Here is an 18,457-nt window from a genome sequence, read left to right on the forward strand (position 1 = left end):
TGAAACTGCCTGGAATGATTCCTTAGGAGTCAAACGTTGGAAGAGATCAACATGTCTGTGAAGCATTTTCCTCATCTGAACCTGTCTATGACAAACTGAACTAACTTCAACATTTCTGTCCTGCAGCTCAGAGTCTCAGCAGCTGTTTAGTCCCACCTCCTGACTCAGGTTCTGTAGCGGTCCAGTCAGCCTGCAGGGTCATCAGAGGTGGAGCTACACAGGTGGTTCTGCTGCTTTGTGCTTTAAGGAAATGGATCTTGTTGGACTTTTGTTGTTTCTTCTTATCAGGATGTTTCAGGAAACCTGAATGATTCTTGTCTCAGTTGTTTCTAACAGACTGAATTTAAAAACCATGACCGTAATAAATGTAATGTCTCCCTCTGCTGGTCAGAGTCACACACTGCATCAGTCACATTAACTAAATGAAGACAAACTGCTGCTTCAGATTTATCAGCTCATTTGACCTCTAACCTTCTGCTGAATGTCTCAAACTTTAATGACGCCTTCTTCTCTGAACCAAAGCTCTGTTGGACAAACTGGGAACAAGAAAACTGTTCTGGGATCAGATAAATCAAGAATAAAGTGGTTTTTACTAATCATGGATGCTGCAGAGAACATCCACCTTGTTATTAGAACTTAGTTCAAACTCCAGCATCTCTGCTGGTTTGGGAGGATGGATTAGTGTAAATAAATAATCAATCAATCCTTGGATATATTTACAGGTTTAAGAGCAGCATGTGCTTCCATCCAGACAGTGTTTCCTTCAGAGAAGACCTTGAATATTTCAGCTAAACAACATTAAACTGCATCCATCATCTATTCTAATGACAGATCTTCTGACATCATCTTCAGAAACATGTTCCTCACATCTTCACATCTTCTTCTGGTTACTAAATTATAAAACAGTTTTATTGCTCCTTAAAGGGATGATTAAAGCAACCTGTGAAGACAAAGTCAGACACGTCTCACAACAACCAGCCTCTAGGATCAGTTCCTGCAAACAGGTTTTTCTGGGTTTCCTTCATAGTTTCTGCTCAACAGAAGAATTCAACTCAGAATAGAAAGTTCAAACCTTTTCTCTGGAAATGAAAGATGAAGAATGTCTGAGAAGTTGCTGCTGCTCCTCCTACCTGTCTCTTTAGGCTCCGCCTCCATCTCAGGTGAAGCTCTGACTCATTCCAGGAAGCAGCTCACCTGTATCTCAGTCCAAGTTCACACATCAAGTGTCTTCAACACTTTCTGAAGCTCTAACAAACTGTAAGTTCATTTTTATTCATAGTTAAACTTTGACTTTAATCATTTTTAACTCTTTCATGTTTGGAAAACTTCTTATTTCAGCTGAAAGTTTCAGCAGTTTTATGTTTAAAGGAACATTTACAGGATTATTAAATATCTGAAATCAGTCAACATGATGAACAGCTGATGTTTAAATATTTTCTTCATTAAATAAAATTAATCTTTTTTATTATGAGAAGCAAACTATCATCTCCATGATTAAAATCAGACACCACAGCTTCCTGCTGCTTCCTTTAATCCTTTCAAAATAAAATAACATTAAATGAATTAAATTGCTTGATTTCAATGAGGTAAAGTTTGTTGCAGCTTTAAATGAGCAGATAATCCAGTTGTTTAGTTTGATGGTTGTGAAATAAAGTAGTTTCAGTGTTTATTCTGCTTTAGTATTTGAACTGGTTTTATTGAGCAGCTGCAGCAGGAAACAGTCTGACTGATCAGGATCTACAGTCTGGGATCCTGCAGCTCCTTCAGTCAGACTTTAAAGTCAAACTGGAATCACTTCATTCCTTCAACAACTTGTTTTTCTATCGTTTAGCTCAAACATTGAGCTGCTCTTTCAGTTTTAAACTGTTAAATATAATTTAGTTTCAGGCTGTATGTCAGTGATGCCTTGTTGTTGTTGATTTATTAATCTGTGACATCAGCTGAGATTTATTTGTCAATGTTTAGAGTTGCTTTTCTAAAGTCTTGTTAAATTAATTTATATATTAAACTAAGTTAATGTGATGGTCTGAAGATTCTAGTCAAAGTCAATCTGTGTGTTAGTGTTGTGCAATTATGATTATTTGATTATGAATATGTGTGTAATTATATATATAATTATAATCATAATTCATCATTTATAATTCCCAACCAAATTCAACCACATCAACACTTTCATGAAGGAGGAAGTTCATTATTTCATTAAATTCCTTCTCCTGCTGGATGGGATAACCTGTCTTTATTTTGGTTAGTTGTAATAAATAAAGTCAGAACCTTTCCCTGAATGTTCAAAATGAAAGCTGTTGGACTGTTGTCATGGTTACTGTACCTCCTCCTACCTGTCTCATTAGGCTCCGCCTCCATCTCAGGTGAAGTTCTGACTGGTTCCAGGAAGCTGCTCTGCTGCCTCAGAGTCTGTTTTGTTCAAGTCTTCTTCTGTTCTCTGTCTTGCTTAAAGAAACCGTAAGTTTACTTTATTTCATAGTTAAAGTTGATTTGAACTTTAATAATTTAACAGTGTGTTTCTGCTCTCTGGTGTTTGGAGAACATGTTCTCCTCTTATTTCAGAACCAAGTTTTAGTTTTACTGTATATGAAGGAACATCTACAGGATTATTAGATTATTGTCTGAAACAGTCAACATGATGAGCAGCTGATGTTTGTTTTTCACTAAACTAACAGTTTCTTTTTCAGGTCATTAAATCTAACTTTCATTTTCACCTTTAAAGTCACAGAACAGCTGCTTCCTGTCAATCCTTTCAAAATAAGATGACATCAATGTTGTTAAAATGTTTCATGTTATTAAATGAAGTGAAGCTTTAATGGAACATATAATCCATCTGTATAGTTTGATGACTGAGAAATCCAGCAGGTCCAGTTGTTCAGAGTTTGTTCTGCTTCATTTTGTGGAGCTGCAGCAGAAGAAGTTTGACTGATCAATATCTTCACATCATGCAGTGTTTCAGTCTGCAGCTCCTTCACTTTACAGTCAAACTGCAATAATTTCATTCATTGAAACAATCTTTTCATCTCTAACAAACGTCCAACAATCTGTTCTTTCTATTATTAATGTTAAATATGGTTTAGTGTCACAATCTTTGTTTCTGGAATAGAGGAACAACAACTACCTAGACTGTTCATTTGTAGCTACAGGTGTGTGTCAGTGAATGAAAATGTATCTTTATCATGTGTGTTCTTGGCTGCAGCTCCATGTGTGTGAGCTGATGTGAACTGAGCAGCATGGATCAGTGTGAGGACAGAGAGGACAGAGTCCCTCCCTCTAAAACCACTCTGTGTGGAGAACATGAGGACCAGAGCAAAGTTCAGAGGTCAGATCACCATCTCTAACTGTCCAGGACTCTTCTCCATGTCAGAGCTCAGCTCTCACATCACCAAACCATCTTTATTCACAGGAAACGATCAGAACCAGAACCTGGACCTGAACCCAGCTGTGTGTCCTTAAAGAGCAACATGTCAAATGATATTATTATTGATTTTAAATCAGATCAACGTTCAGCTGCAAACAGGTGAGCTGTTTCTAAATGTTCAAACTAATTAGTTGAAACTAACTTCATTCCAACATATTAATGAGAAAACAACTCTTTCTCACACATGTCTGTGTTCACATGTGAAGCAGTGTGTGATGGATGCTAAATCATGGAAATAATCAAACCATTGTATTATTGTGATGATATGAAATGATCTTGTTAGATGATATTGGAGCTAAAATCAGTTGTTCTTCCATCCAGTTGAATCATTCTGTATCACCTTGTGTCACATTAGTTCATCAGAGTTGGTGCTTCTGCAGAGCTTAAGGTGACTGCACATGTAGGCAAGTCATGATGCTGATTCAAGGATTAGATGTCAACTAAATAATCCAAACTAAATCTGATGGAAAACATGATCTCTCACTGTTATCTGCAAACATCAGTGAAATCAACAGCTTCTAAAGTACATTTGTGTTCATTCAAAATGATCATCAGTCTTATTATCAGCAAACTGCTCCACAGTCTCCTTCAGCAGCCACTAAATGTCATCAACAATACAAGATCATCTACGTGCTGCTGTGATGAAGTCTGATGATGAGAACAAGATCAATGTTTTAGAGGACATTTAGTGTGGATTACTTGATTTATGAAAGGTCCTTGAATGCACCACCATGGCCTGTATGACCATAAAAAGCTTTCCAGAAGCTCAGAAATGATGAGCTGAGAATAAAGCTGCTGCTCTAAAGGGGTTCCATCATCAGTTTAAGACTAGAACAAGTAAAACAAACGACAAGAAGATAAATGAACTTGTTTCTCCATCAGCAGTTCTGACTCTGATCCAAAGGAAGAAAGTTTGTCAGGATAGAAGATCAGAACACATCAAACACTGTTCTACAGAAAAACTTTCTGATTATTGTTCAGTTCCTGCTACCAAACCAAAACATCGTCCCTTATTAATGATCATCAGAGCTAATTATTAATCTATCATTAATATACGGTTTACAGTGAAACCAGGAATATTTGGATCCTCTTCAAACAAGAGCCACTGTGAGACACTTTAGAGTTCTGAGCTTCAGGGTTTAACTTTAAATACATTATTAGACTAAGTTTGACTTCAGTGTTTTTCCTTCAGGATCCAACAGAACCTCAAACCAGAACCAGAACCCAGCTGTGTGTCCTTAAAGAGTGATTATTCAAAGTTTCTTGATATTGACTTAGAGAACTTTTACAGAGAAGAATTAAAGGAGGGCAGATAATACAAGATAAATGACCAAATTAACAACCAACCCTTTTTATCTGATCATATTTAACTCGTAGGTTTAAGTGTGAGACTTTAAATAAATAGAAATGCACAAATATTTAAGGCAAGTTTTTTTTACTGCTGGTGAAGATATGGAGCAAAAACAAAATAATTCACCTGTAGAAATACCTGAACTTTACTGACTAAGGTCCAGTTTTCTTTAGATTAATTTATTTTTGCTTGAACCTAAAACCCCAAATTAAAACTGGGGTTTTCTTTCATAGAAATGAATAATATTTTTCATTTAAAATAAAGAAATGACTTGTTGCAGCCACCTTCTTACCACACAGCAACATTATTTCTGGACATGAATCCTCCTGTTAGCTCTCTGCAGATGTTGGACGATGTTCATCATGAAGCACACAGATTCATCTCAGGATGTAAACCTCTTACCTACCTTTGGACTTTGTTCTGTCTGATTAACTTGCCTTCATTGTTCTCACACAGACTGTTGCACTGGAATATTTTCATTTCCAGATCAGTTCTTGGCTTAATAACTGTGTCTCCAGCTTCCTGTCAGTCATTGAAACAGAGCAGCTGCAGCCTCTGATCACAGACTTGTATTAGATTTACTGTTCCTTCAGTAGGGTTAGGGTTAGGGATGCTAAAGGTTGGGAAAAACTCATTTTTCTAACAAACTACAACAGCAGCTGGAGCTGTGCAGCTTAATGTAGCTGAAGGATTTTAAACACATTTTAAGAACAATAGAAAAATCACTGAATGTATTTTTCTGTTTTTAATGTTTTATTTTTATCTCTGTTTATATTTGAATTGATTTTATCATTATAATTATTATAATTTGATATGTTTGTTTAAAACACATTTCTTGAAAATGAGCCTCAATGTCACAATAAGATTCATCTATGTGAATAAAAGTGGAATAAAAAAATCTGAATAAAAATAAATAATCTAAAAAACAAAAGTAAAAACAATGTTTGTCATAAGATTTTAATAATTTAAGAAAGAAAACAACTGTTCAAATATTCTACATCTACTAAAATATTTCACAAAGAAGCCGAACAAGAACATTTATTGAAATGAAATTCAAATGTCCACAACTGAACCACTGGTCCACAATCTGCTTCATGTTCCTCTAGATGTTCAGTTTAAAGTTCTTGTAATCATCAAGTGGAACAACTGAGCTTTTAGAGCTCTGAGAAATCAGCCATGTTTCAACACAGTTACCATGACAACTCAGACTCTGCTCAGGTAGGAACTTCCCCTCTGGGGACAGCTGTCCCTGAATGGGAAAAGACACGTAGCTTTTGGAGCAGGACACCACATGGACCTTCGTCTTTGTCTGTTTGTTGTTCTACAGAATGTGAGCTAATGCTTCCTGGTTCCTCCACAGAGTGGACCAGCAGAACTCAGAGGTTCCCAGTGGTCCGTCTGCCCAGCAGCATCAAACACAGCTGGACTCCATATTTATGGTCTGTACATGTACAACAACTACTTCTCCATTGGTTCTGTTCACAGTCATCTCCATGCTGCACTTTGTAGACCAGAGGACTGTCAGTCTGTCCAACATGGACCTGATGTTTGGCTCCATGATCTCAGTCTGATGTGTCCTTCATATATTGTTCTGTTCCAGCTGCTGGAGGACAACATTGTTACTTTTGTGAAGAACGAGCTGAAGAAGATCCAGAAGGTTCTGAGTCCAGATTACCCAGAAGGCTTAGAGAGTCAGTGGGAGGATGAAGAGGTGTTGGAAGGTGAGGATAAAGAGAAGAGGAAGAGCAGCAGAGAGGCTTTTGTGAAGATCACACTGAACTTCCTGAAGAAGATGAAGCAGGAGGAGCTGGCTGAACGTCTGCAGAGCAGTAAGAGGATTTCTCTACAGATTTAACCTGGAGATTAAATTATGTGCTTAGTGATAGATTATGGATGCAGAATTACATAATATATATCCTTTTCAATGGTAATTTAAAATGTGTTTAACTTCTGTCTCAAACAGAACATGTTGCTTCAGTTTGTCAACATAAACTTAAATCTGGTCTGAAGAAGAGGTTCCAGTGTGTGTTTGAGGGGATCGCTAAAGCAGGAAGTCCAACCCTTCTGAACCAGATCTACACAGAGCTCTACATCACAGAGGGAGGGACTGGAGAGGTCAATGATGAACATGAGGTCAGACAGATTGAAACAGCATCCAGGAAACCACACAGACCAGAAACAACCATCAGACAAGAAGACATCTTTAAAGTCCCACCTGGAAGAGATCAACCAATCAGAACAGTGATGACAAAGGGAGTGGCTGGCATTGGGAAAACAGTCTTAACCCAGAAGTTCACTCTGGACTGGGCTGAAGACAAAGCCCACCAGAACATCCAGTTCATATTTCCATTCACCTTCAGAGAACTGAATGTGCTGAAAGAGAAAAAGTTCAGCTTGGTGGACCTTGTTCATCACTTCTTTACTGAAACCAAAGAAATCTGCAGCTTTGAACACTTCCGGGTTCTGTTCATCTTTCATGGTCTGGATGAGAGTCGACTTCCTCTGGACTTCCACAACAAGGAGATCCTGACTGATGTTACAGAGTCCACCTCAGTGGATGTTCTGCTGACAAACCTCATCAGGGGGAAACTGCTTCCCTCTGCTCTCCTCTGGATAACCACGCAACCTGCAGCAGCAAATCAGATCCCTCCTGAGTGTGTTGGCATGGTGACAGAGGTCAGAGGGTTCACTGACCCACAGAAGGAGGAGTACTTCAGGAAGAGATTCAGAGATGAGGAGCAGGCCAGCAGGATCATCTCCCACATGAAGACATCAAGAAGCCTCCACATCATGTGCCACATCCCAGTCTTCTGCTGGATCACTGCTACGGTTCTGGAGGATGTGTTGGAGACCAGAGAGGGAGGAGAGCTGCCCAACACCCTGACTGAGATGTTCATCCACTTCCTGGTGGTTCAGACCAAAGTAAAGAAGGTCAAGTATGATGGAGGATCTGAGACAGATCCACACTGGAGTCCAGAGAGCAGGAAGATGATTGAGTCTCTGGGAAAACTGGCTTTTGATCAGCTGCAGAAAGAAAACCTGATTTTCTATGAATCAGACCTGACAGAGTGTGGCATCGATATCAGAGCAGCCTCAGTGTACTCAGGAGTGTTCACACAGATCTTTAGAGAGGAGAGAGGGCTGTACCAGAACAAGGTGTTCTGCTTCGTCCATCTGAGTGTTCAGGAGTTTCTGGGTGCTCTTCATGTCCATCGGACCTTCATCAAGGATGGAGTTAATCTGATGGAAGACCACAAAAATATTTCTGCTTTGTCTAAATTATCTAAGAAGCCAAATCTAACAAGTCTCCATCAGAGAGCTGTGGACGAGGCCTTACAGAGTCCAAATGGACACCTGGATTTGTTCCTCCGCTTCCTCCTGGGTCTTTCAGTGGAGACCAATCAGACTCTCCTAAAAGGTCTGCTGACAAAGACAGGAAGTAGCTCACAGACCAATGAGGGAACAGTTCAGTACATCAAGGAGAAGATCAATGAGGACCTGTCTGCAGAGAAAAACATCAACCTGTTCCACTGTCTGAATGAACTGAATGATCGTTCTCTGGTCCAGGAGATCCAACAGTCTCTGAGTTCAGGATGTCTCTCCACAGATAAACTGTCTCCTGCTCAGTGGTCAGCTCTGGTCTTCATCTTACTGTCATCAGGAGAAGATCTGGATGTGTTTGACCTGGAGAAATACTCTGCTTCAGAGGAGGCTCTTCTCAGGCTGCTGCCAGTGGTCAAAGCTTCAAACAAAGTTCTGTAAGTTCTGACAGAATTTGGGTTTTTGACACAAGGTGCTAAAACCAGGAAAGAGTGACTAGTATCCCGGATGTTCTGCTCAACAACTAAGGATTTATTAGAAAGTATAAATGTTAATGTGTGACTGTCAGTTCTCTCAAAATGTTTTTAATTAAAATAAACACTTGTCAAGTTGTTTTAGAAACTATTTAACATTTTTATCCCACAAGACCCGACTGACACTTAGAATCTGGTATAAAAATGGTTCCTCTCATAAAAGTGGAACCAAAATTGTAAATTAAATTTTTTCTATTTCACTTTTAACACATAGATTCTGTTTAACTTATTCAGACCCAAACACTGTTTTAAATACTATTTGTTTATTTGTTATTTTATTAATTATGAATTATTTATTTACTTAAAGTGTTTATATATTTTTCAATTTGGGCCCAAAGGTTCCTCAAGGGTTAGACAGGCTTACATTATCATAGGATTCTTGGGGTTAAAGGTCACACCACACATTTCCTGCTCCAGAGGCAACATGTTTCCTGAAAATAGTGACTAGAATTTAAAATAGCAGAATATTGCTGCTTGGTTCTGATAATTAATATTCAGATTTCTAGTTGCTGTTCTGTTCTCTTAATGTTCTTCTCTTTAGTAATAACTATCCTTCTATTTCCATCATGATTTTTATTTTACTGCTCGTTCCTCAGTGTTTGAAGGAGTCAATATGGATCAGAACATGTGGTCCAATCTGGAATAGTGTTATGTGGAAACATCATTTAATTTTCCACTATTTGCAAACATCTGCAGGATATTTTCACTAAAACAACAACAGGTCGTGTTTGCAGCTCAATCTGTACAGATTAAAACATCATTCAAAGTTTAAGTGGGTCACAGAACATAGAAATTTGTCTAAATCACATTTTGTTTTGTTTCAGGGTTTTCATTGCTTTAGAGTTTCTGAGTTCTTATTTCATGAAGCAGTTTCATCTGTCTTGTTTAATACTATAAGATGTTTTTATTTAGTTTTATTCCATCAGAATTGTTCTTATTCATTTTGATCTTTGTCTCTTCAGACTGAAGAACTGTAACCTCTCAGAGAGAAGCTGTGAAGTTCTGGCCTCAGTTCTCAGCTCCCAGTCCTCTAATCTGAGAGATATGGACCTGAGTAACAACAAGCTGCAGGATTCTGGAGTGGAGCTGCTGTCTTCTGGCTTGAAGAGTCCAAACTGCAAACTGGAAACTCTGAGGTCTGAACAGCATTAATGACTTAATTACTGTGAACGTTATCTAGTTTTTTCTACTTGAAAACATGCAGAATGTTTATGTGCAGAACTAAGTGCTCAATGCAATGTTCTGTAGGGTAACTTTAAAAAGTGACACCAAAACAAAAGAGTGAGAACTGCTAGTTATAACTAAGCTCTGCTATTTGTAGCAGAGTTCTGTCTCCTTTAAGGTTTCTCCTGCAGCTACAGTGGAAAAAGAACTGAATTAGAACTTTGTCAGTCTACCTATTTCAACAGCAATAAGGTTCATAGCTGCTCTGCACTGAACTCCTGAAACATCAAGCTGAATATAAACATCACTGGTTGTGGAGAAAAATCAGCTGAGGTCCAAATAGCTCCCTGTAGCATCCAATCAGCCCAAACTCAGTACATCTCATGAAATACAAGTTGGAGGAATCTCTGTCATTGAGAATTTTACCAACATCTGTTCATGCTGCATTCAGGTACAGCTTGGATTCTGGGCTGTTGAAATATCTAAACTCTAAAGTGATTTAAACTTTTTTATTCTCAAATATGGGCCCAGTCATCAGAAATGTTTTATCCATTTCCAAGTGGTTCTGATTCTGTATAATGTATCCAGCCACTGGCTATGCCTGCTTATACTACTTTATTCATTGAAACAAATCCAACTAAGTGTCCAGTTAATTCTGTACGTTCTACTTTTTTAGTTTTAGAACATTATAAAAAAAATTCAGTAATTGAAATAGAACTTTATTTACTGCTGACAAAAAAAAAAAAACGTTTTGTCTGAATTGAAGCAAATTGGTAAAACATACCAAACTGATTTTTGTTTACCGTCCCTCCCTTAATACAAATACTACAACTTTTATCATGACTTGTTCTGTAACAGGTTGAACAAAGGACCTCAAATTTCAGCTGGATACAACAGGTGAATATTAAGAGGTTCATTGAAATATGTCGTTGTCGTTCGACAGAAAACCAGCAGCAGGATCAGGAAACTCTGAGGGCAGACAGATCGGTTAGCGGCTGAACAGAGAACTGAGAATAACGTGAAGCTCAGAGAAAAAGCCACTGACCTTCTCAAAACCCGTGGGAGAGCGAGGATGCTGGTTTTCAGCTCCAGGGTGATGTCACAGTGAGTCAGAGAGGCTGTGAACAGGAATCCTCTGTCTGACGTTATGATCAGATCCAGTACTGGGCTGATGGATCCGGGGGTAAGGCAGAGGGCGACAGTCAGGAGGCAGAAACAAGGTCGATGTACAGAGATCAGAAGCCAGGGAGATATCCAAAGAGGGCAAAGCAGAGCAGAGAAATCCATGGGGCAAAAACAAGATCAAGATCAGGCAGACAGGCTAGGAAGAACGCTGGACATTTACCACACAAGGCTTTCAATAATCTGGTGCTGTTTGTCAGCCAGAGAGCAGCTTATAAAGCCAGGTAAACAGGTGGAGCAGGTGAGGCATGAATAGGGAGCTGGCCGGGGAGGAGCAGGTGATAACAATCCTCTGAAATCCTTCAGCACAGCGATTATCAGCAGGCAGACAGAGACAGTGCAGAGAAACAGAACAGAATCATAACATGTTCTGACTGCATGAAACAAGGTTGAGACAATTTCTTGGGTACAAATTATTTTGTTAATAAATAAATATGTTTAATTATTAGAGCGGTATTTGTGCTTGTTGGGCTCTTGTGGCTTGCTGTGACAGTTTCATTAGGACTGTGATGATTTTTGAATATTTTGAATATCACTTTTATTGGTATCGCAATAAATGCCACAACATATTGTCACAAATTGTAAAGTCCATATTCCCCATGCATAGTGTCCACTACAGTAGCCTGCATGGGACACAAGTCTCTGCTCTTTTGCTCTCACTTTGAAGACTTTTGTTAAAATAATGTGGCACAGTTGGTGGTGTCATATTCCAGAGCTTTCTCTTTTTATTCTTTCTTTACAGAAACACATCAGGCATCTCTCAGTAACTGAGAAATGTGTAGAATAGCTAAACGCTATTAGCTAGCAGTCAGCCCCATGTGATTGGCTGATTGTGGTCACATGGTACAGATGAAAGCTGGCTGTAGAGAGAGTAGCAAGCAGCCTGGTCTGACTACTCTGTTCAACCCAGTTACTGACTTAACGTTACACTGGATCACCAGGGTTTCCTGGTTAGCCACTCCAGACCTTAAAACATCTACATATCATGATGCAGCCACTACTGTGCTTCAACATTAGCATGGTGTTGTTGGACCTACAGTTGTTTGAACAGATCCAGAACAGATTCAGGAATCTGGACGTTTTATCCAAGGTTAAAACAGATTAGGGCTAGAATTCATTTCCTGAAATCTGGGCTGACTTGTTTGGATTTTTTAATGATGTCACACAAGGAAGCACACTCTTAAACCCAACTAGATGACTTTACTAAAAAAATCACTCATGTGTGTCTTTTTTTTTAAACAAAGCTTAAAGAAAGTTATTTGTTGACTGTGTTCACTGTCACTTTGCTGAAACGTATGCAAAATGCACTTTTCTTTTAATTAGAGTTTAAAAGTATGAGTTATTCAAATAATATAAGTTATTTTTATGGTAAAGGTGTTTAGCATCATTTTGCTTTTGCCTATGTATAATGCCATAATAACTGTATACATTAATACTGTTTATAAACTCTGTATTTACACAGTGTCGTGGGTTACCTGTTGGGCTTTTTTTAGCTTGTTTTCATAGAGCTGGTTGCTTGTTTCTCTTGCAAGATTTGGCAACATTACCTTTAGCTTAAAATCTCAGTTGCAGTAAAATAAGATCACCAAAAACATTTACTGCTTTTAACTCTGCTTTTAACCAATAACAATACTGGTTAAATATTATTATTGTAACCCTTAGGTTATATATAACCCTTTTATCTTACAAACTTTCAGCATTTCCTTAAATATAATGCATTGTAGGCCTTTTCCACTTTAGATTGTAATAATGACCTTTCTACTTAACGTTGTTAGTGTATTATACTTATACCTTTGAGGCTTTGTGCACCGTCAAAGTCTTAAACATTAAAATAACACGTGTATTTTTGTTGACTTTAAAACATGCAGTTAATGTTGTGTTTTGCTCATACCTGCTATTTACTACCGCCAGTAAACGCATCATTTCACCTGTTTCTACCTTACTGGTCAGTCAAGGGCAACATCAAGTTGAAGCAATTTGATTGGCTGTGAAGGCTGGCGGGTGGGAACGGGTTTACGTGCAGCTATACTGGCTGCCAGTCGGCCAGCGGCCGTTCACAGAGGAAGTTCTGTGTAGTTCTGTGACCGTGAGGTTTCACTCAATGTGCTTCTTATGTTCTCACTGATCCATTGGGATTTTGAGATTCATTTGTTATTGCACTAGTTGTGATTATTACCTACTTTACAGGTGGGATACCCCCTAATGCTATTGTTCTATTAATAATAACATTACTGGGTTGAAAGTGAACTGTTAAATGTTAATGTGCATTGTTCTGGGTTCCTTTTACTGACCAGTACGGTTCATTAAATTGGTATTTTACTCAATATTGCCCTTTTCCCTTCCTTATTTCAGTATAAGGTTAAAGTTGCACTGCACTTAGATTTCAGTTGTATGGTAAGTGATTCTGGTCTTGTTAATGAGATCAGTTGCACACTACTCACAAGATACACTGTTACCCATTAAAACACTCATTACTCATGAGGGCACAGGTGTGTAGGATTCAATAGAGTGTAGGTCAGAGAATCTGGGTGCTGTTCATAGGGGAACATTGAACAGGGCTTACATTATTATAGAATAATATTCTTTGAAAAGTTTGCTAAGATATGCCATAATTGTATCTAGTCACCTATGCAAAATGAAAAGGAACCATTTTGAATCTGTAAGTTACTTTATTAAGCAGACAGCAGCTAATTGCCTCAATATAAGCTGACACTCATGCTAACACTGAAACTAAAAACTGACAGAATCATCACTTTAACATTGGGCTAACGTTAGTATTAAGCTAGCTTAGAAAGACAATATTGTCAAATATAGCATTACATCTCGTTCTTAACACACTCACCACTACACTCGGTGTAAATTATGTTGCTTTCAGAAAAATGCAGTTTAGACCCATTTCTGTTTCTGGGGATTTTAAAAAGCCTCAATCTTTTTAAAAGCCCTGGTTTAGGAAGCACAGGATGCATTTCAATGCAAATTTATCCTGGGTAATTTCACTTTCTCAGGGCTTTACTTTCACGGCACTCTGGGATTTCCTGCTACCTGTTATCTTTTTGTCGCCACTGAAATTAATACAAAGTGTTTAGTAGGTATGTGGTGAATAACTGCAAGTACCAGAATAGATAATGTAATATTTTTTGATGGAAATGTTTGACATTTTTAATTAATGTAGTAGTTAATTGTAAACTGTTTTGCCACAGTTCTGTAGGAAAATATATTAATAATTAACAGATCACTTTAAATTTTCCATGTTCATAAAAATACACATTCCCTAAGATTGTATTTTCATGTAAGAAAATGTTCCTTCAAATTGTCTTTTTAAACAATTTGAAGGAAAACAAGGAAATAAAAAACACTGACATTTCTTTTTTTCAAAGATTTGACAAAGTAGTCAAATAACACTGAATGCAGTTATTTAATCTTTAAGTTTGAAGGAGAATCCGTGGAAGTACTTAGTCTATTGTGAACATTTTATCATTTTTCATAGTTTTATGCAGACAACTCTGCAGGAGGGGAGACCACAGTTCCAAGTTTGGATGCAGCTTTCATCATCTTCTATCATTTATCAGTTGAAGCAAAAAATAAGTTATTAGCTAAAAATCTTTTAAAAATAGTAAAAGCCATCTGCTGGACTAAAGGTGTAGTGCAGTTTTATTTAAAGTCTTGAAGTCTAAAGTCTTTTGTTTCATTTTGTCTCTCAGACTTAGATCCTGTAACCTCTCAGGGAGAACTTGTGAAGTTCTGTCATCAGTTCTTAGCTCCCAGTCCTGCTGTCTGAGAGAGGTTGACCTGCAGAACAACAACCTACAAGATTCAGGGGAGAAGTTGCCATCTGGTTCAGACTGTACACTGGAAATATTCAGGTGAAGATTCATCAAACTGGTTCTTCTGGGTTTTAGTGAGGAACAGTATTCTCTGTTTCACAAATTAAAATGGTTTAAATGCTAAGTTAATGATTTTCTGGTAAATCTTTGTGAGTCGTTAGTTTCTCAGCTGGAACAGACAGCAGTTAGTTCAACATCTGTTTCATTGTCTTATTTAGAATCATGTGGGACCAAGATCAAACGCTGTCCTGGTCCCTCTGACCTGACTGGTTTTATGGAACGTCTCTTTAAGTTCACTTTTCTAACCAAACACTTCAGTTCTTACTACTTACAGAACATTGAGTCTTTTGGACCTTATAGAACCATCTGCTCACCAATTCCTGGAAAGTCTGTAGACTCAAGATGGCCTCCAGAGATACACCTCACTTCAAAGAACAAAGCAGTAGGACACAGAAAGTGACAAAGCAAAGACAGGAGAACCTCCTGGAGTCAGAACCGGACCCAGTGAACAGACACACCATGATCCAGTTTCCAGTGGATGATGGTTGCTGGTTCCCCAATTTCTGGACTTCAAACTGGATCATTTGTGTCCAGAGTAATGTTACAGCAGAACATCAGAGATTTTAACCATGTCTGCTTCTCTGAGACATAGAGAACCCCAGTGGTTCTGGACCTCACCATGATATGGTCCAATTGTTTTACCCTGGACTGGGTGGACAGAACAGCAAAGGCAGGAACATCACCAGGGGGTGGAGTGTGTGTCATATCTAATAACAGATGGTTTGATGGTGAGAACATCAGGACTTTCCCATTCTGATTTAGCACATCTGGAGCATCTGTCCATCAGTTGACCTGCTCTGACCATCCTTCTGGATCAGAACGTTTCCGTCAGTAACTAACACAGCTGTCTATATTCCACCTCAGGCAGATAAAGATCTAGCTTTGACTGCACTACATGATGAGCTCAGTGAAGATCAGAACAGTCACCTGGATGCTGCTCCTATCATAGCAGAGGACTTTAATAGTTCAAGTCTCAGACAGGTCAGGACTCTTTGATGAAGATCTTTGAGCAGATGAAGCTGCTGCAGCTCATCTTGTCCAGGAAGCAGAGCTGATAGATGCTGAAGAACCTGCTTGATTGTCTCTCATATCATCAATCAGCTTCAGTCTCAGTGTGGATGTTGGACTAAATAAACCTTGATGATGTGAGTGTTCTTCAAACTGGAGATGAAGAACCAGACTGGATGGTGTCCTCCTCCTGCCTGATTCAAAAAGATGAAATTAAAAGAATGAGTTCAAACTGGGCTGAAACATGACAACTACAGGACAGAACTTTAGAGACGCTCCATTCAAATGGATGAGTCCAAATGTTGGACAGTTGTCTTCTGAGTGAAGAAGAACCGAGCCATGTAATGTCTGCTGTGGCAGAACCTTCAGTAATGAGACAGGAAAAGCCAGCTTGGTTGATTTGGACTCTTTAATGTAAAAAGTAGGAAATGAAGAGAATTGGGTCCAGAGGCCCGGCTGACTGCAGCTTGGCTGACCCAGACATGAGCCAAGGTTCCTCAGTCATGAGCAGCTTTATAAAGCATAGTTCATTGTTAGCAACTGACAGACAGTACAGGCTGCGCCATGTTGTCTTGGTTGATTCTGCTCTATCAGTCTGGTTCCTCCCACAATGGACCAGACAACGTATGCAGCAGGTCACAGAGTCCAAATGACCCAGATCCAGTTCTTCCAGCAGCATGTCAGAGTGGAATCTGATCTGATCTATTACAATGTCCATGTTTGCTGCTGAAAGAGACTGATGGTCTGACCCTCCTCCTCCTTTCAGGAAGCCTGATGGAGTCCGATGGTTGAAACCAGGTCTGAGGAAGTGTAAGTGTGTTTTTCATTTGATTCATGACAACAAAGCAGCTCACATTCAACCATCTTCAAACTGTCCATCACTCATTCAGGAGTCATCATCAAAGTGTCAATAAATGATCAATAACTGCAGCTGGATTGTGTTTGTTCTCTCCATCAGATTCCTGTCAGCTCACAATCGACACAAACACAGTGAACAGAAAACTCCAACTGTCTGAAGACAACAGGAAGGTGACATGGATGAAGGAGCTTCAGTCATATCCTGATCATCCAGACAGATTTCATTACTGGTTTCAGATGCTGTGTAGTGATGGTCTGACTGGTCGCTGTTACTGGGAGGTCGAGTGGAGAGGAAGAGTTTTTATATCAGTGAGTTACAGAAGAATCAGGAGGAAAGGAGACAGCTATGACTGTTTGTTTGGATTAAACGATCAGTCCTGGAGTCTGAGATGCTCTGATGGTGGTTTCTCTGTCTTACACAATAAGAACAAAACATCAGTCTCTTCCTCTGTCTCTAACAGAGTAGCAGTGTATGTGGACTGTCCTGCTGGCATTCTGTCCTTCTACAGAGTCTCCTCTGACTCACTGATCCACCTCCACACCTTCAACACCACATTCACTGAACCTCTTTATCCTGGATTCAGGTTCTATTCTGGTTCCTCAGTGTTTCTGTGTTGAGTCTAAAGAGTCTCCTCCTGTCAGAGAAACACTCTCAATGTTGAACAAATAGTTCAGTCTCTACATGTCTGTCTCTTTCACTCAGAAATATTTTCACATTCAGTCGGTTTCTTTCTGAAACTCTTGGAAAAGATTTCTTGTAAACTTCGTCCTCTTCCAGTCCTTTAAAGATGGAAGCTGGGATTATTCCAGGATCCAAAGGTTTGGTTCTGTTTCCAGTCAAAGCTTCATTTAGGCTTTTTCCCCCAATGTGCTTCCAGTGCTATACCAAGACTGCTGCTGGAGTTGGTTCTTTACTGGTTCTATACTGGTTCTATACTGGTTCTTTACTGGTTCTTTACGTCTCTTCCAGTAAATGTTTGATTCTGGCTCTTAATATCACCATCAGAAGAAGTTTTAACATTTCTATCTCCAATCTTTTCTGTCATGTTTCTTGTTTGTGTCACTAATGTAGTTTTTCTTCATCTGATCTGAACAGTTTTGTACTTTAGTCCCAGATAAACAGGCTGCCTCCTCAGGATCTGTGGGCTGTGAAGCTCAGGGTTTCTGGAACTGATTTGTGATGAAAAATGATGACGTGAGTGGAGCTGCTGTTTTAACTGCCCAGGTGGTTGTTCAGTTCCTCACTGTTAGTATCTGCTATGTTTTAATGAGCCAGATCAGTTCACAATATGACTTCTGATGAGACTGTTCCTAAAAGAAGAATCATTCCAGACTATCTGTGGCTGAACTGCAGATGATGGAAATGTAAATATTGGAGAATAAAACAGTATTTGCTACCAGTTTTCTGACTGTTATTTTACAGAACATCAAATATGTCTAAAAGGTTAAAACAGTGATGGACTCAGCCAGTCTCAGTCTCCTGCAAATACTCATTTGACCTTTAGTCCCAAGAGAGGAGGAGGGGGTGTCTGTCCCAGCAGTCATTAATGGACTACAGGCTGAGGACACACTGGACAGGTCACCAGTCCATCACAGAGTCAGGGTTGGATATACCTCACCAAAGTCTAGGTTCTGATTGGGTCCACTGGACTAACTTTATAAAATCATGTCAAGTTTGTTGTTCAAGGTCTATTAATTCAAGTCCTGCCTGCATCAGAACCTGGATCAGCAG

At 39.0% G+C, this 18,457-nt stretch overlaps 1 protein-coding gene across 1 annotated transcript; it reads left to right on the forward strand.

Annotated features, from left to right (window-relative positions):
* Positions 1–912: 912 nt before the first annotated feature.
* LOC124865226 (protein NLRC3-like) lies at positions 913–18,127 on the forward strand. The gene is made up of 12 exons (XM_047360183.1): positions 913–1,004; positions 1,143–1,257; positions 2,349–2,460; positions 3,203–3,325; positions 3,410–3,523; positions 6,136–6,214; positions 6,376–6,604; positions 6,739–8,533; positions 9,592–9,765; positions 14,677–14,838; positions 16,634–16,677; positions 16,826–18,127. The coding sequence occupies exons 4-12, from the start codon at positions 3,237–3,239 to the stop codon at positions 17,341–17,343; spliced, it is 3,204 nt and encodes a 1,067-aa protein (XP_047216139.1). The 5' UTR covers positions 913–1,004; positions 1,143–1,257; positions 2,349–2,460; positions 3,203–3,236; the 3' UTR covers positions 17,344–18,127.
* Positions 18,128–18,457: the final 330 nt, after the last annotated feature.

This window comes from Girardinichthys multiradiatus, unplaced genomic scaffold (genome assembly GCF_021462225.1).
Source record: "Girardinichthys multiradiatus isolate DD_20200921_A unplaced genomic scaffold, DD_fGirMul_XY1 scaffold_46, whole genome shotgun sequence".
Classification (NCBI taxonomy): Eukaryota; Metazoa; Chordata; class Actinopteri; order Cyprinodontiformes; family Goodeidae; genus Girardinichthys; species Girardinichthys multiradiatus.

Excerpts from the sequence above, each read along its gene's own strand:
- LOC124865226 (XM_047360183.1), top strand. The coding sequence starts at position 3,237 with ATGGATCAGTGTGAGGACAGAGAGGACAGAGTCCCTCCCTCTAAAACC. Across the intron at positions 9,766-14,676 it reads TGCAAACTGGAAACTCTGAG|ACTTAGATCCTGTAACCTCT; the intron begins GTCTGAACAGCA and ends TTTGTCTCTCAG. Across the intron at positions 14,839-16,633 it reads TGTACACTGGAAATATTCAG|GAAGCCTGATGGAGTCCGAT; the intron begins GTGAAGATTCAT and ends TCCTCCTTTCAG.